A 19,352-nucleotide genomic window follows, 5' to 3' on the forward strand; every position below is an offset into this window, starting at 1 on the left:
CTCACTCCCACACATACATATGCTCACACTCACATGCTCACACACGTGCTCACATGCGCATTCACATTCATGCTCAGACACCTGCTCACACCACTCACATGCTCACACTGACACATGTACTCATGCTCACTCATACACATACATGCATACGCATACACACACTCGCTCACACACCACTCATGCTCACACACACGCACACTCACACTCACTGGCTGATAGCGCAGTCTCCTCCCAGGCCTCCTTCCCGCTCTCCGCGGTGCTCTTATCACAGTTCAGAAGTCTCAGCCGCTTGACTGCAGCTCAACCCCACAAACCTAGGCTGTTCCCCGCGCCGGGAGCCGCTGCTGGCGCCCCAGAGGGTTCAGCATGGGTAGGTAGGTGCAGCCCACCCCCAGGGTATGCCCCGAGGGTTCACCGTGGGTGGGTAGGAGCAGCCCATTCCCAGAGTGCAGCCTCACTCTGTGCGACCTTCACAGGCCAGGGATGCTGCAATCTGGTCTTCTGAGTCCACCCCAGAGGGCATTCTGAGTCTCCCTCTCCGTTGCCCACCCCGGTTTGTCGCCATGTTGGCTCCTTGCCTCTTCTGCACCTCGGCTCTTCCTTTAGGTCCCGGCCCCTCTCGTCACCTCAGGCCCGAAACCTTTGGAAGCCTTAGTTCCCCCACAACGTCTTAACAAACTCACCCTCCTCCACCAAAGGGGAAAACGGGATGGATGAGGGGACAAGAAAACCCTGTCTCATAGCAAGAACTTTTAAATATACTGAATGTGAAGCGGAAACAGCTAGCCTGGGTGAAGACAGGGATTTATGGTCATACCTTTGGTCTCTTTTTTTGTTTGTTTTTTTTTTTGAGACGGAGTCTCGCTCTTTCGCCCAGGCCAGAGTGCAGTGGCACAATCTCGGCTCACTGCAAGCTCCGCCTCCCGGGTTCACGCCATTCTCCTGCCTCAGCCTCCTGAGTAGCTGGGACTACAAGTGCCCACCACCGCACCTGGCTAATTTTTTGTATTTTTAGTAGAGACAGGGTTTCACCGTGTTAACCAGGATGGTCTCAATCTCCTGACCTCGTGATCCGCCCGCCTCGGCCTCCCAAAGTGCTGGGATTACAGGCGTGAGCCACGTTTTCCTGATAGCACCACCCTAGGCTTATCCCTGTGGAGAAACCATTTCTTAACGTTAGCATTCCTTGCCATCCTGAGAGGCTGGGTGGGAGAAACAATGGTGATTACAAACCCACAAGCCCCAGATCCTTCAGAATTAAGAGTTCCGCTTGCATTTTACTCTAAGCAACCAGAGGTCAGGCAACTCTTCAGCAGTGCCTGGAATCCGGTTTATAGGTACATGCTGTCTCTTCCACGTTTCTGCAGAGTTTAGGTATTGCTAAACTCTGCTTCTGTGTAACAGGGACCCCTTTCCTCCTGTTACTGTGTCCCCTCAAAATCCATGTTGAAATCCTACCCGCAAAGCGATGGGGTTAGGAGGAAGCTTTTGGAGGTGGTAAGGTCATGAGGGTGGAGCCCTCATGCACGGGATTAGTACCCTCATCAAAGGGACCCCAGAGAGCTCCCTCGCCCCTCCTGCCATGTGAAAACACAGCAAAAGGGCTCTCCCTCCCCAAACACTGAATCTGCCAGCACCTTCACCTTGGACTTTCAGCCTCCAGCGCTGTGAGGAACCTTTGTTTCTAGGCCCCCCAGGCTATGACATTCTGTTACAGCAGCCTGGTGGGCTGCAGCACCTCCAGATGCCTCGCTCTTCTTTAGGTTTCCACTGAGAGCCTTCTCAAGGCCAACAGGCTTCCTTTGTCTCTTCAGCATCCTTCGGCAGCACTCCATTTCCAGATACGGATATCTCTTTCAGTTATCTTTTTTTTTTTTTTTGAGACGGAGTTTGGCTCTTGTTACCCAGGCTGGAGTGCAATGGCACGATCTCAGCTCACTGCAACCTCTGCCTCCCAGGTTCAAGTGATTCTTCTGCCTCAGCCTCCCGAGTAGCTGGGATTACAGGCGCCCCACACCACACCTGGCTAATTTTTGTATTTTTAGTAGAGACGGGGTTTCTCCACGTTGGCCAGGCTGGTCTTGAACTCCTGACCTCAAGTGATCCACCTGCCTCTAGCCCTCAAAGTGCTGGGGCGCCCGACCAGGGATCTTTTTTCATGGTCTCCGCAGCATGGCAATTTCAGGGGAGCCAGACTTCGTATATGGTGGCTTTGGCATCCAAATGTACAAAACCCAGGAGAGTAAGCATCAGAAGTCCCATAGCATCTCTTTGCCATATCACCTTCACAAAGTCCCGCCAGGCTCAAAGGGAGGAGACATAGACTCCACCTCTTGATGGGGATGGCAAGGTTCTGGAAGAGTAGGTGCAACTGTTAGTAATCGCATTGTGGCCGTTTCTTGAAAATACAACATGCAAGACGCCACATTTTACTGCCCCACCCGGCTAGCAGTGGACATGGAGACAGCTTTGTTGTCATGGCTGTGATGTGTCCCACACTCCAGTGGCTCGCTCTTCCTGTACCAGACACTCCATTATGGCTGCTGCCTTTGGTGGAAGAATTTAGCATGGCTCAGAATTCTGTTGAGCCCAGAATCTTACCAAACCCAGAATCAACATTTTTTTCAGATAAATAGTAAATTATTTTATTATTCCTAGACTATTCATGTAATGTGGGTTAAGTAATACACAATGTGGTCTGACCAGTTATTATGTGTAATGAGTGTTAAATGGAGTGTGGAACTTACCCAGATTTTCTGAATTAGCTCTGATAGATAGAAATAAATTCCGCTTTCTATGTCTTTGCACAGTCGTTTGTGTAAAAGAGACCATCCTGTGCCATAATTAAGCACTTGAGGGAAGACTTCTCCCAAATGGGCTGAAAGTTCACAGATGTGAATTACAGATGATTGGCATGAACTAAATGGCATCGGAAAAGGTGAAATTAAGGACTTTTTTTTCCTTTTATCCGGGTTACCTCTGTCCACATCCCCTCTTCTCAGAGCCTGATGTGGCCTGCAGCTGGCAATAGCCTTGTAATCTTGACTGTAAAATGTACAAGCTGGCCAGGCGCAGTGGTTCACACCTATAATCCCAGCACTTTGGGAGGCAGAGGCGGGCAGATTGCTTGAGCTCAGTTCAAGACCAGCCTGGGCAACATGGTGAAACCACACCTCTACAAAAAATACAAAAAAATTAGCCAGGTATAGTGGTATTTGCCTGTAGTCCCAGCTACTCGGGAGGCTGAGCTGCAAGGATCACCTGAGCCAGGGAGGTCGAGGCTGCAGTGAGCCATGATCACACCATTGCATTCCAGCCTGGGCAGCACAGCAAGACTCTGTCTCAAAAGAAGAAGAATAGGACACAGAAGAAACTTGGGTTTGGGTTGCAAAAGGGGTGAGAAGAGGTTTTGGAGATACAAAAGGAGTAAATATTGTTTCCTGAAGAGGATTCTTCCAGCCAGTTTCTAAAGAGAAAATCCGAACATCTGGGCCTCTGAGCAAGATCCCTTGACCTGAGACTGAGCAAATGAAGACATGGGGAAAGAAGAGACTGGCATTTTAATGTATCTGGGTTTATAATCCCACCTACAGGCATCAACTGGCTTTTGCTGCATGAGCCACCCTAAATCTCAGTGACAACAATCAACATTCCTCATGGTCTGCAGTTGGGCTGGGAGTTGGATGATCCAGGTTGGGCTCAGTAATGGTCTGCGGGCCACCTGGTCTAGCCTAGGCCTGTCCAGGGCAGCTTGGTTCTGTGTTTCTCTCACCATCTTCCCACAACCAGTGAGGTGACCCAGCCCGTTCTTCTCATAGCGAGGGCAGAGACACAGAGGAAAGCGAGTCCAACTGCGAAAGCCTGTTTCAAACCTGGGCTTGTGTCCTCTCTGTGAACTTCTCATTGGCCAAAGCGAGACATGAGGCAAAGAACATGGATGCAGGAAGGGGTGGGGAATTGGGGTAATTTATACTACCTACCACGATCTGTGCCCACTGCCCCCATTATTCATGTAAAATTTGCTCACCCCCATCTAAGGACCCCCTTCCTAGTTTCTTCCAATCATGGCCTCAAGCAAGAACTCTAGCATCTTGTGAGCCACATCAGGTCCTAATATGGCTTTTACTGGTCTAGAAGCTTATGAACTTTTTGAAAAGACAAGTTATTATCTACTGAGACCCAACATACAGTGACGAGACAGGCAAAGGATAAGGCCCATTGGTAAGGGAACAATGAAAGGGTGACATAGCAGTCACATAGCCATTTTGAAACTCGGTGGAGTAAACATTGCCAGGTCCTCTACTTTAAAGCTAGAGAATGCAAGGCTTTGGTTCTGCAACCTAGAAATGGCTCAGCAGCACAGGAGTTGGCAAATATTTTCTGTAAAGATCTAAACAGTAAATATTTTAGGCTTTGTGGGCCACATACAGTCTCTATCACATATTCCTATTTCTGTATTCTTTTTTAAAGATATCAAAGTCTTTCTTAGTTCAGGAGCTGCAGTTTGCCATTGGTCCCCACACACTGGCCTGCACTGACACATCCTTTCTCCGTCACACTTCTGAAAAGGGCATTTTAAAATGCGCCAGTTTGGGCTACTGAGGCTGCTTTCTGCCGGTGGAAAGATTGGGAGTCTAGAAGTCCTTTGACACTTCGAACAGTCTCTTGGATAAGCTAGAGCATTTTTGCTAATGTGTTCACCTCGAAACTTTTGTGGGTTTCCATGTATTTTATTCCATTCCACTCATACCAAGAGACAATTCTTTTTGAGGTGTGTTTAGCTCTCTAGACCTAATTACTGCTGTGTTTGTCACATTGGCTGCAGTGAGATCGTGACATTAGGATTCCTGGGAGCCTGCGCTGGGCGGAATTTAAGTTGGCTCCTCCATGATCTTCATTCTCTGGGTGAAAACCGTCGGTCAGCCCACGCCCAGGATTGTTGGTCAGTGCTGAAGGTCCTGAGGCTGTTTTTAGCATAGTCTAAAACTTAAGCAAAGCAGTAATTATAATTGAGCAAGCAAAATTGTTCTTCAACATGGAATCAATGCTGTTACACAACCACATGAGCACTATTTTAGTCCGTTCAGGCTGCTCTAACAAAATACCAGAAACTGGGTGTCTTCTAAACAACGGAAATGTATTTTCTGAGTTCTGAAGGCTGAGCAGTACAAGACCACGGTGCCAGCAGGTTTAGTGCCTGGTGAGGGCCCACTTCTGGTTCATAGAAGTCCACCTTTTTGCTGTAACCTCCCATGGCAGAAGGGGTAAGGCGGCCCTGTGGAGTTGTTTTATGAGGGTGCTAATCCCATTCATGAAAGCTAAGCCTTCATGACCACATCACCTCCCAAAGACCCCACCTCCTAATATCATTACACTGGGGATTGCTTTGCAACATATGAATTTTGGGGGGACTCACATATTTGGACCATGGCAAGCCCCTTAAAAGCAGAGTTTTCTCCAGCTGGGAGCAGAAGGGGATGACAGAGAGGCTGGAAGGATAAGAAGGATCTGACACGCTCTTACTGGCTTTGAAGATGGAGAGGGCCACGTTTAAGGACCACAGAGTGACCTGTAGGAGCTGAGAGTGACCCCTGGCCATCAAGCGTGGAGGGTCCCCTTAACTTTCTGCTAGAGGTACACAGTGAATAAGCCTAGACACAATGACATGCAGTGGGTGCTTAATAAAGATCTCTTGGGAAATGAGCATTAAAGCAACATTTATTGGGCTCCTGCTGTATGCCAAGCCCATTTCGAGCTGTGAGGAAACAGATGACTAAACTAAGTACCTGCCCCTAGGGCCTGTTTTCTCGCAGAGGCGCTTATATAGTCCAGTGAAGAAAGAAATCTTCCAGAATGATTCCTAACGGCATATTCAGAGCCTGGCAGGGCTGAGGAAACAGTGGTGAATCAGACCCATCTTGGCCTTGGGTGCCCACGGTGGGTAAAGCCAGACTCCGACTTACAGCCAAAGCCCCAGGCAGAGTGAAGCTTTTACCCTTAGGAAAAAAGTAGGGGGAGGCTGGGTCACAGCAGTCAGCATCAGCACCGAAGCCGCAGCTCTGTGTTCCAGGAGCATCTGCCCGAGGCAAGAGGGAGCGGAGGCCCTGGCTGGGGGCAAATCCCGACATTGTGAGCACCTGGCTTCTCCGAGCCTGGAATATTCTAACGGGACCACTGAATTCCGTTATTATTTCTATTTATTTATTTTGAGACAGGGTCTCGCTCTGTCACTGGGCTGGGGTGCAGTGGCGCAATCAGGCGTTCAGAGCTCACCACAGTCTCGACCTACTGGGCTCAAGCAATCTTCCCGGCTCAACCTCTCAAGTAGCTGGGACTACGGGTGCGCGCCACCATGCCCAGCTAATTTCTTGTGTTTTTTTATAGGGTTTTTTCCCTTGTTGCCCAGGCTGGTGTGGAACTCCTGAGCTCAAGCGATCCTCTCACCTCAGCCTCCCAAAGTGCTGGGATTATAGGCGTGAACCACGCACCCGGCCCGGGTGTTTATGATTTAGAATGTTGGTGAGAGGTGACAGCGTGCTGGCAGTCCTCACAGCCCTCGCTGGCTCTCGGTGCCTCCTCTGCCTGGGCTCCCATTTTGGCAGCACTTGAGGAGCCCTTCAGCCCACCGCTGCACTGTGGGAGCCCCTTTCTGGGCTGGCCAAGGCCAGAGCCGGCTCTCAGCTTGCAGGGAGGTGTGGAGGGAGAGGCGCGAGCGGGCACCGGGGTTGCGCACGGCACTTGTGGGCCAGCTGGAGTTCAGGGTGGGCGTGGGTTTGGCGGGCCCCGCACTCGGAGCAGCCGGCCAGCCCTGCCAGCCCTGGGCAATGAGGGGCTTAGCACACAGGCCAGCAGCTGCGGAGGGTGTACTGGGTCCCCCAGCAGTGCCAGCCCACCAGTGCTGCGCTCGATTTCTCACCGGGCCTTAGCTGCCTTCCCCCGGGGCAGGGCTTGGGACCTGCAGCCCGCCATGCCTGAGCCTCCCACCCCCTCCATGGGCTCCTGTGTGGCCCGAGCCTCCCCGATGAGTGCTGCCCCCTGCTCCATGGTGCCCAGTCCCATCGACCACCCAATGGCTGAGGAGTGTGGGCGCACGGCGCCAGACTGGCAGGCAGCTCCACCTGCAGCCCCAGTGCGGGATCCACTGGGTGAAGCCAGCTGGGCTCCTGAGTCTGGTGGGGACGTGGAGAACCTTTATGTCTAGCTCAGGGATTGTAAATACACCAATCCGCACTCTGTCTCCAGCTCAAGGTTTGTAAACACACCAATCAGCACCCTGTGTCTAGCTCAGGGTTTGTGAATGCACCAGTCGACACTCTGTATCTAGCTACTCTGGTGGGGCCTTGGAGAACCTTTGTGTCAACACTCTGTATCTAGCTAATCTGGTGGGGACTTGAAGAACCTTTGTGTCCACACTCTGTATCTAGCTAATCTAGTGGGGACGAGAAGAAGAACCTTTGTGTCTAGCTCAGGGATTGCAAATGCACCAATGAGCGCCCTGTCAATACAGACCACTCGGCTCTACCAATCAGCAGGATGTGGGCGGGGCCAGATAAGAGAATAAAAGCAGGCTGCCCAAAACAGCAGTGGCAACCCGCTCCAGTCCCCTTCCACACCGTGAAAACTTTGTTCTTTTGCTCTTTGCAGTAAACCCTGCTGCTGCTCCCTCTTTGGGTCCACACTGCCTTTATGAGCTGTAAAACGTCTGCAGTTTCACTCCTGAGCCAGGGAGACCATGAACCCACCAGAAGGAAGAAACTCCGAACACATCCGAACATCAGAAGGAACGAACTTCAGACGCGCCACCTTAAGAGCTATAACACTCACCGCGAGGGTCCGCGGCTTCATTCTTGAAGTCAGTGAGACCAAGAACCCACTAATTCCGGACACATTGGGAACTTAGAGCAGTGCTTGAGACATGGTTATCAGCGTCAGATATTTCCTTAAACTAGCGTGAAGTCGACTTTAACCTTCCAGCAGCGTGAGGGCCCTGGCCCTAGAACCAACGCCCAGGGAGCTGCAGCGCTAGAGCGGGCGGGGACGTGCGGTGCGCATGCCTGCGGGGGGGGGGGGGGGCGTACGCGTGCGTGCGAGGGCGCGTGCGCGCGCAGGGCCGCTGAGGCGGGATCCCCAAATGCGGTTCTCGCTCGCTGCCTGGCGGTAAAGGACCGCGGGTGTCGTAAAAGGGCCGCAGTGGCAGCGCCCTGGCCGACGGCTGGTAGCCCATTTTGGACGCCGTCCTCGCTGCCAAAAGTTGGGGCAACCTGTTGCTAGTCCAGTCGTTGGTGACAGCGAGGCTTCCGCGCTCGCTGCTAGTGGGCAGCCCCGGCCTGCCCCGCGGGCTGGAAGAGGCAGCGGCGTGATGCGGCCCGTGGACGCGGACGAGGCGCGGGAGCCCCGCGAGGACCCGGGCAGCCCGCTAAGCCCCGCACCCCGCGCCGGCCGCGAGAACCTGGCCTCCCTGGAGCGCGAGCGCGCCCGGGCGCACTGGCGGGCCCGCAGGAAGCTGCTAGAGATCCAGAGCCTGCTCGACGCCATCAAGAGCGAGGTGGAGGCGGAGGAGCGGGGCGCCCGGGCCCCAGCACCCAGCCCGCGCGCGGAGGCGGAGGAGCGAGTGGCTCGGCTGTGCGCCGAGGCCGAGAGGAAGGCCGCAGAGGCGGCGCGGATGGGCAGGCGGATCGTGGAGCTGCACCAGCGGATCGCCGGCTGCGAGTGCTGCTGAGCCGGCGGGGCCGCGCGGGTCCAGAGCGGAGCGCGGCAAGGAGTGTCCTGCGTGGAAGGAGCTGGGTAGGCAGGGAGGGGAGCGCAGAGCCGTGCCACTCTCTCCGCCGAGTTGGTTTCATTCTTTTTTCATAGGTAACTAGAGAAAATAATTTTATATGTTGTTGTAAAGAGTCATGACCACTTAAAGTATTTGCAGGACGTAGACCTGCTCGGTCAGTAGGTGGGGGGAGAGAGGTGTGAAGCGCAGGTACATGCTGGAAACGTGTGAATGTTGTTACAAGATTGGAACGTTTGCGATGACCTTCCTGCAGGTGGAAGCATTGTGCACAGGTGGTTGGGTTTGTTTGACTCCCGGATATGAGAATATCAAGCTCAAAATTTATGTTGTGATGATGAATTTCTCCCACTTGTACTTTAGGTGGCCAACTGACGGACTGTGTTCACCTGATATGGAGTCCTGGCTGCTTGGACAGGCTCAAACCAAGAGAGCCTTTCGTTTTGTCTCCCCTGTTTTTCTGCCTGCGTTTTCTCCACGTTAGCCACTCAATTTCCAGTACCATCCTGGCGGATGACTTCAGCATTAGATGATCAGGTGTATTTCTTTATTAATAGGCGCATTCAGTTTGGAAAAGACAGCTTTTCATTAATGTCCCACGTAAAGGAATATGGCCTATACAGTATGTATGCTGCTGCGTGGTCATATTTGTTCCTGTGATCTTATTGTATTTTCAAAGTTTGGAAGTATACCCGTGTGCTTTGCTATTTTTTTATGCTTCCTGGAATTTGGGGACTCATGAGAGACTTGAGGTGAGAGTTCTGCAAGTGAGAAGACCCTACATGGTTGCAGCTGCCACATCAAGAACCCAAGCCCCTGTCAAAGTTGTGAATGCGACTTTGGATGAGATTGAGAAGGCCCAGTGGACAGTTGGTCTCGAAGAGTGGCAGTGTGTGGATTTGAGGACCTCTGCAGACCATCAGATCAAAGGAGGGAGTGTTTTGGGTGTTTTGCTTTTTTTGTTTTTATAGCATTTTGCTTTTTCCTGGAATGTAATTTTCCTATGGCATGTTAACTGGTGCACTTCGTGTAACCTGTCTGGTGAGCAACCTACAATTGGGATGAGTTCTAGGTACATGTGTTTGCTGACTTTGGGGTAAACAACTTTGTTATAATACAGTCTCTGCCATAGATGCATGTGACCATGCCAGTGGATGGAAATGGGGCGGGGGGAATGGGGGATCCTTCGGAAGACCTGTCTTTGAGTCTTGTGTCTCGGGTAAGGCAAGCACGCTTACAGTTAAATACATTTCCTTCTTTAAAAAAATTTTCCCTGGGATGGTTACATTTGCTTTAGCAAACTCATAAAGAGGAACATCATTCTATAGGATGTCAGTGGGATGGCAGGAGTAGGTAGAAGTCTAAAACCACACAAAGGAGCCAAAAGGGAAACATTTTGCACTGGCCTGTCTTCTCTGTTACCTCCCAGCCCAATTCCCTAAGCTCTTGCCAGTGTCAGGACACTGAGGATGTGAAAATGAGAAAACAAAAGCCTGTATTGCAAGAATCCACTTGGGATTAGGCACTTAACATACCTTATCTAATTTTCACAACTATCAGAGGTCATTTTATTATCCCCATTGTTCAGGTGAGGAAACTTCAGCCAAAAACAAAACAGAAGACAACCCTAGAACCTTGCCGGGAAGAATTCAACTGATGCCAAAGCTCTTTCACAACATCAGTAGCTCCTGGTGCGCCATCTGCTTCCTCTAACTGTCGTGATGGTTTCTGAAACAATGGTTCAGAATGCTGACCGCTCTGGAGAGGGCTGCAGCAGCAAGCCTGGGACTGAGTTTCTGGCTTCATAGAATGTTCCATGACAGACCCTCTCTGACTGATGAGAGGTGTGAGTTGTCACTCAGGCTAAGTGAGATTTGGAGGCCTAAATGCAGACATCCCCCCTCTGCTCATGTCCCATGTTCCAGATGTCTTCTGGACATCAGCCGGTGGATGTCATAGGATGGATTCACTTCTTTGTCGATGTATTCATCCAGTGTGTTTTGCTGGCAATGTACTAGGTCCTTGGGACACTAAGGAGCAGTTGGCTCCTTGGCGATGGAGTCATTGATTCATTTGTTCAAGTATTCTTTGAATAGATACCAAACACTTAACACGTGCCAGGCCCAGAGTAGACATGACAGCCGTCCTCTTGCACAGCTGCTGCCTTCAGAGGGTTTGCACCCTAGTGAGTGAGATGGCCACTAAGCAGCCCCTGCCTGTGGGTGAGAAGTGCTGAGTGTGAGCAGAGCCCAGGGTGGGTGGTATCTGCCCAGCCAGGGAATAGGCAAGGCTCCTTCCCCGAGGGGTCACAGATATGTTACATGATTGAAGCCATGTGGGGATGTGGGCAGGGGAAAGGAGGGTGTGTAGAAGGTTCCAATCTGGCTAGGTGTGGTGGCTCACACCTGTAATCCCAGCACTTTGGGAGGCCGAGGCAGGCAGATCACGAGGTCAGGTTATCGAGACCATCCTGGCTAACATGGTGAAACCCCATCTATACTACAAATAAAAAAATTAGCCGGGTGTGGTGGCAGGCGCCTGTAGTCCCAGCTACTCAGGAGGCTGAGGCAGGAGAGTGGCGTGAACCCGGGAGGTGGAGCTTGCAGTGAGCCAAGATTGTGCCACTGCACTCCAGCCTGCGCGACAGAACGAGACTCCATCTCAAAAAAATAAATAAATAAAAAAAAGAAGGTTCCAATCTGACTGACCCCATCCTGTCAGCAGAGAACAGCTGAGGCCCAACCCTCTACATCTGCATGTTTCCTCATCCTGCCTGATTCCTTTGATGAAGGCAGTTTGGATCTTGGGTGCCATGATGGTAAAAGCTAAGTTTGTGAACTTTGCATCTTGGGAGCCAAGGGCAATATCCTGTGTATGAGCCTAGAGGAAGAGAACGCACTTGGGGAGGAAGAGCCCCGACCCCACTGTATACCAGACAGCGGACAGCACACAAGGCATGGGCCAGGATTAGGAGGGCAGTTCCATTCCTGGCTGTGCTGATTACTCACCCTGTGGCCATCTCTTTGGGGGCCACCATAAAATGATAGATTTGCACTGTGTTGTCTCTGAGGTTCCTTGGAACCTTGACATTTCATTTGACTCAGATTCATATAAAGTAACCAGCCACCTCGTGGACAATTTTAGCCTTGCTCCTTGAGGTAGCACCTTGAAGACAGGTATCTGAGGCCCTCTCAGAGACTTTTGGAATTTCATTGTATGGTCTAGCCACACTAGCATTTCCAAGTAGGTCCTATATTGGGACTAAGAGTCTCATTAGCAGAAGATTCCTGGGTTCCGGAGATGCCCTGAGACTTCTCTCCAACTGGAAAAAGGTTGCTGAACAAATGAAATTGATCTTTGATCTTTCTCCCCTTGATTATGTCGTATTACAACATAATTCTTGAGTATTCAAAGGCATCCTGAACTTGGGTCAGGGTGTACCCATCAGTCTTATTATTTGTTCAGTGTCCTATAAGCCAGACACATTTTTCTGTGTTTCTTCATTCCCACAGTCCTGGTTGCACATATACTCTGAGACGCAGAAGAGTGAAGAGTTCCCTAATGTGGTCCCTAGAGTCATTGCTCTCTGACAAACCAGTCCTATTATCTTCCTCAGTTTTGTTTCCTCTCTTTCTTGAAAGATAATTTTGCTGGGTATATAATTTTAGGTTGGCGAGTATTTTCTCTTGGTGTCATTAACATGTTATTTCACTAACTTTGGCTTCTATGGTTGAGAATTCAGCTGTCACTCCAGTGTTTGGCCCTTAGAATGGGATTGAAGTCTGGGCCACAGACCACAAAGTGCAGAGTGGTCAGGCTTCTGTGGTCCTCCAGTCCAGTTTCTCGGTGCTCCTTCACTCCTGGCCACACTGGCTGCTTTGCTGTTTCCTGGCCATGGCAAGCATGTGGTGTGGTCCCAGGGCCTTTGCCCATGTTGAATCCCCTGACTGGGACACTACTGCAGCTGAACCATGGTAAAAGTGGACAGAGAAAACATGCAGCATTCTTTGGAGAAGTTCTGCTGTAACGTGGCAGAGAAATGAGGTGACTGCAGAGGTAGCTGAAGGGAGGGTGTCTTTCTCTGTATGAGCATGTGTGATGTGGACAGCTGTACCGACTGACGGGACTGACCTGGTGCAGCGGGACTGAACTGGTGCAACAGGACAGACCGGATGCAGGTGGTGCAGCAGCAGGCAGCTGGTGGGGTGGCCCCTGCAGCTCCCCCTGCAGGTCCCTGCCTCCCTCTGCATCTTGCAGAGTCCCTCCTCTGGCGGTCAGCCAGTTCGCATAACCCCATCCCCAACCTAATTTGATGAAGCCAGCAGCCAGAAGTGCACCCGCACTGACACTTCATTTCTAGAACATTTCCTTTGGGAACATTCCAACCATGACCCAAATGCCGCCCCCCAATACCCCAGCCCTCTCCGTGCTTTCCCCCAGAGTCCTGAACTTCAAGTTCTAGGGCACCCCAGCCAGCTTAGGCTCCCCTCACACAGCTTGTCCCACACTTCAGCCCACCAAGCCTTCTGTGGCCTCTCGGGGCCCTCTCCCTCCTGGAGCAGTCCAATTTGTTCTAAAGTTATATGTTGGATGATTATGGTTTATGAGCCCTGACCCATAAGCCCTTTCCCCCAGGGTCTCTGGGGGAGGTGGCCTGAAAAGCTTCCACAAAAAAGCAGGAGGCCAAGTTCTGTCCTCCCTGAGTGGCGTCAGTGCCCTGGGCGCAAGGGCTCCTCCTGCCAGCTGCCCCCGGCTCCTGGGCAGCCCTCTGCTGACGGTGGAGAGGCCTCACCACCATTCAGCAGGCTGTCCCCAGTGCATTCAGCAGGTGCGCCTGCAGCGTGGAGGTGTGCAGGCAGGTGCAGTTCACGACCAAAGGACGGTCGTGCTGTTTCTTAGTCAAGCTCACAGAAGCCCAGGCTCACTGTGGATCCGTTCTCGCCCCACTCGGATCGCAGGCAGCAGTCCTCTCAAGGCTCTGCCTGAGCACAGATGACAGATAGGGACTTCAGAACCCTTATCCGTGTGCAGTCTGGGGGACACCTGGTGGACAGCCTTTTGGAAGGATGTTCAATGTGCTACTTAGGCTCCACAAAGGTCCCTTTGGAGGACTCATCCTGCAGGTCCATTTTACTGGAGAAGGCACCAGTCTCATCAATGGCCAATCCACGGAGCATCATTTCCCAGCTTTTTCATTATTCTCAGGATGCTACCAGTGCAGCCCTCCTGAGAGGTCCAACAACTGTGGCTGGAAGAGGGGAGCCCTCGTTAAAAGAAGACATTCCCAGCTGCCATCCAGAGCTCATCACACCAAGTCTTCGGGGGCTGTGGGGTAGCTGGGCAGCGTTCTTTGCATTTCTTTGCTCTGGCCCTGGTGCAGGTGGAGGGAGGTGAGCAGAAGATACGTTGCCATTGTGTCTTCTGCATCTGTGAGCTGTACGGCCCTGGGGAAAGCACCAGGCCTTTCTGAATATCTCTCCTCACCCATAAGATGGGCATGATACTCCCTGCCTGTATCCCTGCCAGAACTGCTGGGAGGACTGATTGGAGAAAACTTTGCCCTAGATTAGGGATTAAATTTTTCGCTAAGGAGCCAGATAGTAAATGCCATAAGAAGGCCGGGCGCAGTGGCTCACGCCTGTAATCCCAACAATTTGGGAGGCCAGGGCAGGTGGATCACCTGAGACCAGGAGTTCAAGGCCAGCCTGGCCAACATGGTGAAACCCCGTCTCTACTAAAAAATACAAAAATTAGTTGGGCATGATGGCATGCACCTGTAACCCCAGCTACTCGGGAGGCTGAGGCAGGAGAATTGCTTGAACCTGGGAGGCGGAGGTTGCAGTGAGCCAAGATGGCGCCACTGCACTCCAGCCTGGGCAACAGAGTGAAACTCTGTCAAAAAAGAAAAGAAAAGAAAAAAAAGGAAATGCCATAAGATCTTTGTCAAGGCTGCTGAGCCTGAATAAGTACAGTAAGGTAATGCACCCTGGTGGCAGATTAGTGGAGAAAGAAAAACACATGAAGTTCTCTTTAGACACAGAAAAGGAATTTCACGCAATCCAGTACGTGAACATTCATTTCAAAACTCCTCACACACTAGTACTAGGTGGATAAAGTTGTCCACTTACAACCTGCAGGAAATATTCTTAAGCCAGGGGACAATGGAGCCATGCCGTCTAACACGATGACAACAGGGTGCTTGCAGCTGGAGCAGGAGGGCTGGGGCAGGGAGCAGTGGGGCAGAGATTTGGTTGGTTTTAAATAAACCTTTACCACCCATGCACCTGGGAAACACTTAATCGTGGCTCATACCAGCCCGCTCTCCTCACCTAGTTGCAGAGAGCACCCCAGGTCTGTTCTGGGCAGCAGAGTTTGGCAGGACGCTGACCATCACCTTGACCCTGACCCCTCCAGTCCTCCACCCTGTCTCTCCTCTCCCAGCCCTGCCCCCATACCACCCACAGCTCCAGGAAAGGGGCCCCTGTTCTGGGCTGGGCTCCAGGCATTCAGAGGTGGGTTGGACCAGTGCTGGTAGAGAGGGAGGCCCTAACCAAAGGGACCAGAACAAGAAGGACGAGACCGCCTTGCTGGACTGAAGTGGAAAGTGTGCTGGGAGGGCTCGGGTGGAAAGGCAAGCTGTACCAGAGCAGGAGAGTGGCCATGGTGCCCGTGAGCCTGGGAAGGAAGAGGCGCACCTTCTCACTGCTGCACACACCAGCGCTGACTCCTACAGGCTGGGGTGTGTGGCAACGTTCTTCTGGAAGAAACCACAGCAACTGTTAGTAGTTGCCCCAGACCGAGGGCTGGGGCTGGGTCGAGTGAGGGTTTTCCATTTCATCAGGTGCCCTTCTAATCTCGCTTAAATTTTCTAAACCTGCTTGAGAGCCTCTTTATTTAGTTGCTAATATCAACAAAATGTATCTGAGTAGCAAGATTAAGCTCCGTTTTTTTGTTTGGTTATTTATACTTCATAGTGTTTAAAAAACTAATAAAAGTAATATTAAGCCAGGTGTGGTGGTTCATGCCTGTAATCGCAGTGATTTGGGAGGCTTGCTTGAGCCCACGAGTTCAAGACCAGCCTGGGTAACATAGCAAGGCCCTATCTCCACAAAAAGAATTTTTAAAAAAATTAGTCCCCACTATTCAGGAGGCTGAAGCAGGAGGATGGCTTGAGCCTAGGAATTCGAGGCTGCAGCGAGCTATCATGCCACTGCACTCCAGCCTGGGCAGCAGAGTGAGACTCTGTCTCTAAAAAATTTAAAAAGTAATATTATACAATTTTTTTTTTTTGAGACAGAGTCTCGCTCTGTCACCTAGGCTGGAGTGCAGTGGCTCAGTCTGTGCTCACTGCAACCTCCAACTCCTGGGCTCAAGCGATTCTCCTGCCTCAGCCTCCCGAGTAGCTGGGATTACAGGCGCCCGCCACCACGCCTGGCTAATTTTTGTATTTTTAGTAGAGATGGGTTTTCACCATGTTCGAGGAGGTCACCTCGAACTCCTGACCTCAGATGATCCACCCACCTCGACCTCCCAAAATGCTAGGATTACAGGCGTAAGCCACTGTGCCTGGCCACAAATTTTTTAAAATAAAGGTTAAAGGTAAAACATGTAAGCATTCAGGTGCTTCAACTTGAGTCTCATTTCCAGGAGTCCATCTAAAGAAAGGGGCCGGGCCGGGGTGCTCAGCAGCAGTCCCCATCCTCACACCTCCAGGACAAGTGCCACAGTGTCGCGATCACAGTCGCTGGCTGAGAGAAAATGTCTCGTGCACTTTATTCAGGGTCTTCACAGCTCCCCATGAGGCAGATGCCAGCGTCACTCTGTGCGGGCTCCCCTTCAGGCCCCCGGTTCCAGAACAAACCGCTGCTCTCCTCATAAGGACGAGAGACTCCCCTGCTCTCCCGCCACTTCAGGAGACAGTGGGCACCTGAGGGGGCTGAGATTTGGGGAAACAGCCCCCCTTTCCCGAGCTGGCAGGGCTGGGAGTGGCTGCACCTCATAGACCAATTCCAGGGAGTAGGACCCTTGAGCCCCCTTCTGGTCCCAGACCCAAGCTAGCTTCTCCAGCCCAGCTTTCCCGTGAACAGGATGGCCAGGCTGTGGCTCTGCTGTCTTCCCAAGGGAAGGAGGAGGCAGGGGGCTTGCACACCCCCAGGCTGCGCCCTACTCCTCCCCGCCTGACCTCTCTTGCCTGCACCATGGGCTGGCGGGTTGGTCCCCACCAGGATGCCACAGCACCTCCTCCACGGCAGGGACCACACTCTCCCCGGTATCCCCAGCACCTAGCAAGAGTGTTTCCAACCAAGTGTTTGCTAAGCTGAACCCAGAGCCAGAAGGGAGCTTGGAAAAACTCACATGCCTGGGGCAGCCCAACCTCAGGTGAGGGGAGCAGGGGGCTCGGCTGTCCCGCTCTGGCAGGAACGGATGCCCAGTATGGTCACATCATCTGATTTCCATGTTAGGAATCCTCGTGTGTGCGTGTGTGTGTGTGTGTGTGTGTGAAACCTTATTTTTGAACATTGGTAACTATTTTAACACTATGATTGATTGATTTTTAAGCGATTGACTCATGTGATTGTGGGGACTGATAAGTCCAAACTCTTAGGGCAGGCTGGCAGGCCTGAGACTCAGGTAATAGCTGATATCTCAGGCTTCAGTCCACACGGTGCAGGCTGGAAACTGAGTCAGGCTTTCTGTATTGTGGTCTGGAGGCAGAATTCCTTCTGGAAACCTCAGTTTCAACAGATGGGATGAGGCCTACGCACACAATGGAGGTTCATCTGTTTTATTCCAAGTCCACTAATTAAATACTAACGACACCCAAAAATATCTTCACAGCGGCATCTAGATGAGAGTTTGAACAAACAACAGGGCCAATAGCCTAGCCAAGTGGACAGATAATAACATTCACCATCGCAGCTGCCAATGGGCAACTGCCGGATGGGCACTGCCCAGCCTCACAACAATCCTTGGGGTAGGAGCATGCGCACCCCATCCATTTCACAGATGAGAAAACGGCTCAGAGAGGTCCCCAGCCAGCACGTGGCGGAGCCAGACTCGAACCCTATCCTCTGCTCCAGGCCTCAGCCTGCACCCCCACCCCAGGGTGTTGGCCTTGGCAGCACCGGGAGACTCGCTGCGAGGGCAGAAGCAGTGAATGTGGGGCGTGCCGACTGCAGACTTCACAGGACTTCCACAGGCCGCAGGGCCCAGCCTCTCTCCCTCCTCCTCTCAACTCCTCCACCTCCAGGTTCTCCAACAGGCCTTCCCTTTGTGGGCACCCGAGACCCAGCCAGGGGAGCTGACTATGGAGACTGCCTCGCCTGGGTCAGGACCCCCAGTGGGCATGGCCACTCAGGGGTGGGAAGAACTGTCTCTCCAAGAACCGGCTGGATGGGTCTGGAGATGGAGACCCCGTGTGTTCACAGGGCTCCTGTTTTCTCCCATGTGACTTTCTTAGTCTAAATAGATATGTTTTAAAACCCCTGGTGTTCTAATGTACCCAGCATGCACTGTGCACGCCTAGGAATCTGGGCACCTTGGCATGAGAATGAGGGCTCTGTGGGTTCAGAGTCCTGGAGGTGATCTCATCTGAATCCCTCATTTTACAGATGAAGAAAGTGGCCCTAGAGGAAGGAACGGGCCCCAGAGTCACTCAGCAAGTCAGTGACCCAGGGGCTGGGCAGGCTGCTGACCTGAGGCCAGTACCCTACACCAGCCAGCCCTGTGCTCACAGGCAGGGGGTCCCGTTCCTGCCACCACCAGGACACTTGAGATGTCCCTGTGCTTCTACTTAAAATGAAGGTCACAGGGAGGAATTCATGTCCATGCCAGAGGGATCTGATGAGGAAAGACATTTGAAGCATTTTTGTTTTTAATTTTTTTGTAGAGATGGGGTCTTGCTATGTTGCCCAGGCTGGTCTTGATCTCCCAGGCTCAAGCCATCCTCCCGCCTCAGCCTCCCAGAGTGTTGGGATTACAGGCACGAGCCACTGCATTGGCCTGAAGGACATTAGCATGTTAGATGGGCGTCTGCCAGGCCTGGGTCAGCACATGCGGGAAGGTGCGCTGAGTCCCCTATGCTTCAAAGCAGAGTGCGCTCCACCACGGGCAGTCCTGGACTTGGACCCAGTCTCCCCAGATTGTCATGGCTTTTCTGGTACTCTGTCACCTGGAAGTCTTGACTCACAAAAGAAATCAACTCAACAGAGATGATGGTGTGGCCTTGAGGAGGGCCTTGGGTGAGGAGAAGGCAGGAATAGTGGGGACCCCCAGATCTGGGGGTCTGTGGAACATGGAACCCTGGCCCAAAAAGGTGGTTGGAAGACACTCTGCAACCTGCTGCATCTCCTTTGAGAAGGTGGGCTTTTTCTTTCTGTTGAGGCACTTTGCCAATGTTTAATATTTCATGTCCATCACCAAAGACACTCTACGGCAGCTCACAGGGGTGCAGAATCACAGCCTTCCAGCTTTAGGAAATATCTAAATTCCTCATCCAGCTCTCTGTCCCCCACCAGCCACATCCCCCTGACTCTGCCACATGGAGCTGCTTCCCTATCCCACAGCTTCTGCCCCT

General features: G+C 52.1%; 1 protein-coding gene and 1 long non-coding RNA gene across 3 annotated transcripts; one reads left to right on the forward strand and one right to left on the reverse strand.

The window, feature by feature from the left end:
- Window positions 1-4,714: 4,714 nt before the first annotated feature.
- LOC116456991 (uncharacterized) lies at window positions 4,715-8,017 on the reverse strand. Its single transcript, XR_004244867.1, has 2 exons — window positions 7,825-8,017; window positions 4,715-4,986 (listed from the first exon to the last, which is right to left on the reverse strand). It is a non-coding gene; the product is annotated as an uncharacterized LOC116456991 (long non-coding RNA).
- A 135-nt stretch (window positions 8,018-8,152) lies between these two features.
- LOC116456990 (MORF4 family associated protein 1 like 2) lies at window positions 8,153-14,640 on the forward strand. 2 transcript variants are annotated; one of them, XM_032135909.2, is made up of 2 exons: window positions 8,153-8,853; window positions 9,140-14,640. In XM_032135909.2, the coding sequence occupies exon 1, from the start codon at window positions 8,360-8,362 to the stop codon at window positions 8,717-8,719; it is 360 nt and encodes a 119-aa protein (XP_031991800.1). In that variant the 5' UTR covers window positions 8,153-8,359; the 3' UTR covers window positions 8,720-8,853; window positions 9,140-14,640. The 2 variants fall into 2 exon arrangements, with proteins under 2 accessions (XP_031991800.1, XP_031991801.1); XM_032135910.2 differs by having other exon boundaries at window positions 8,153-8,784.
- Window positions 14,641-19,352: the final 4,712 nt, after the last annotated feature.

Source organism: Hylobates moloch, unplaced genomic scaffold (assembly GCF_009828535.3).
Source record: "Hylobates moloch isolate HMO894 unplaced genomic scaffold, HMol_V3 SCAFFOLD_17, whole genome shotgun sequence".
NCBI classification, from domain to species: Eukaryota; Metazoa; Chordata; class Mammalia; order Primates; family Hylobatidae; genus Hylobates; species Hylobates moloch.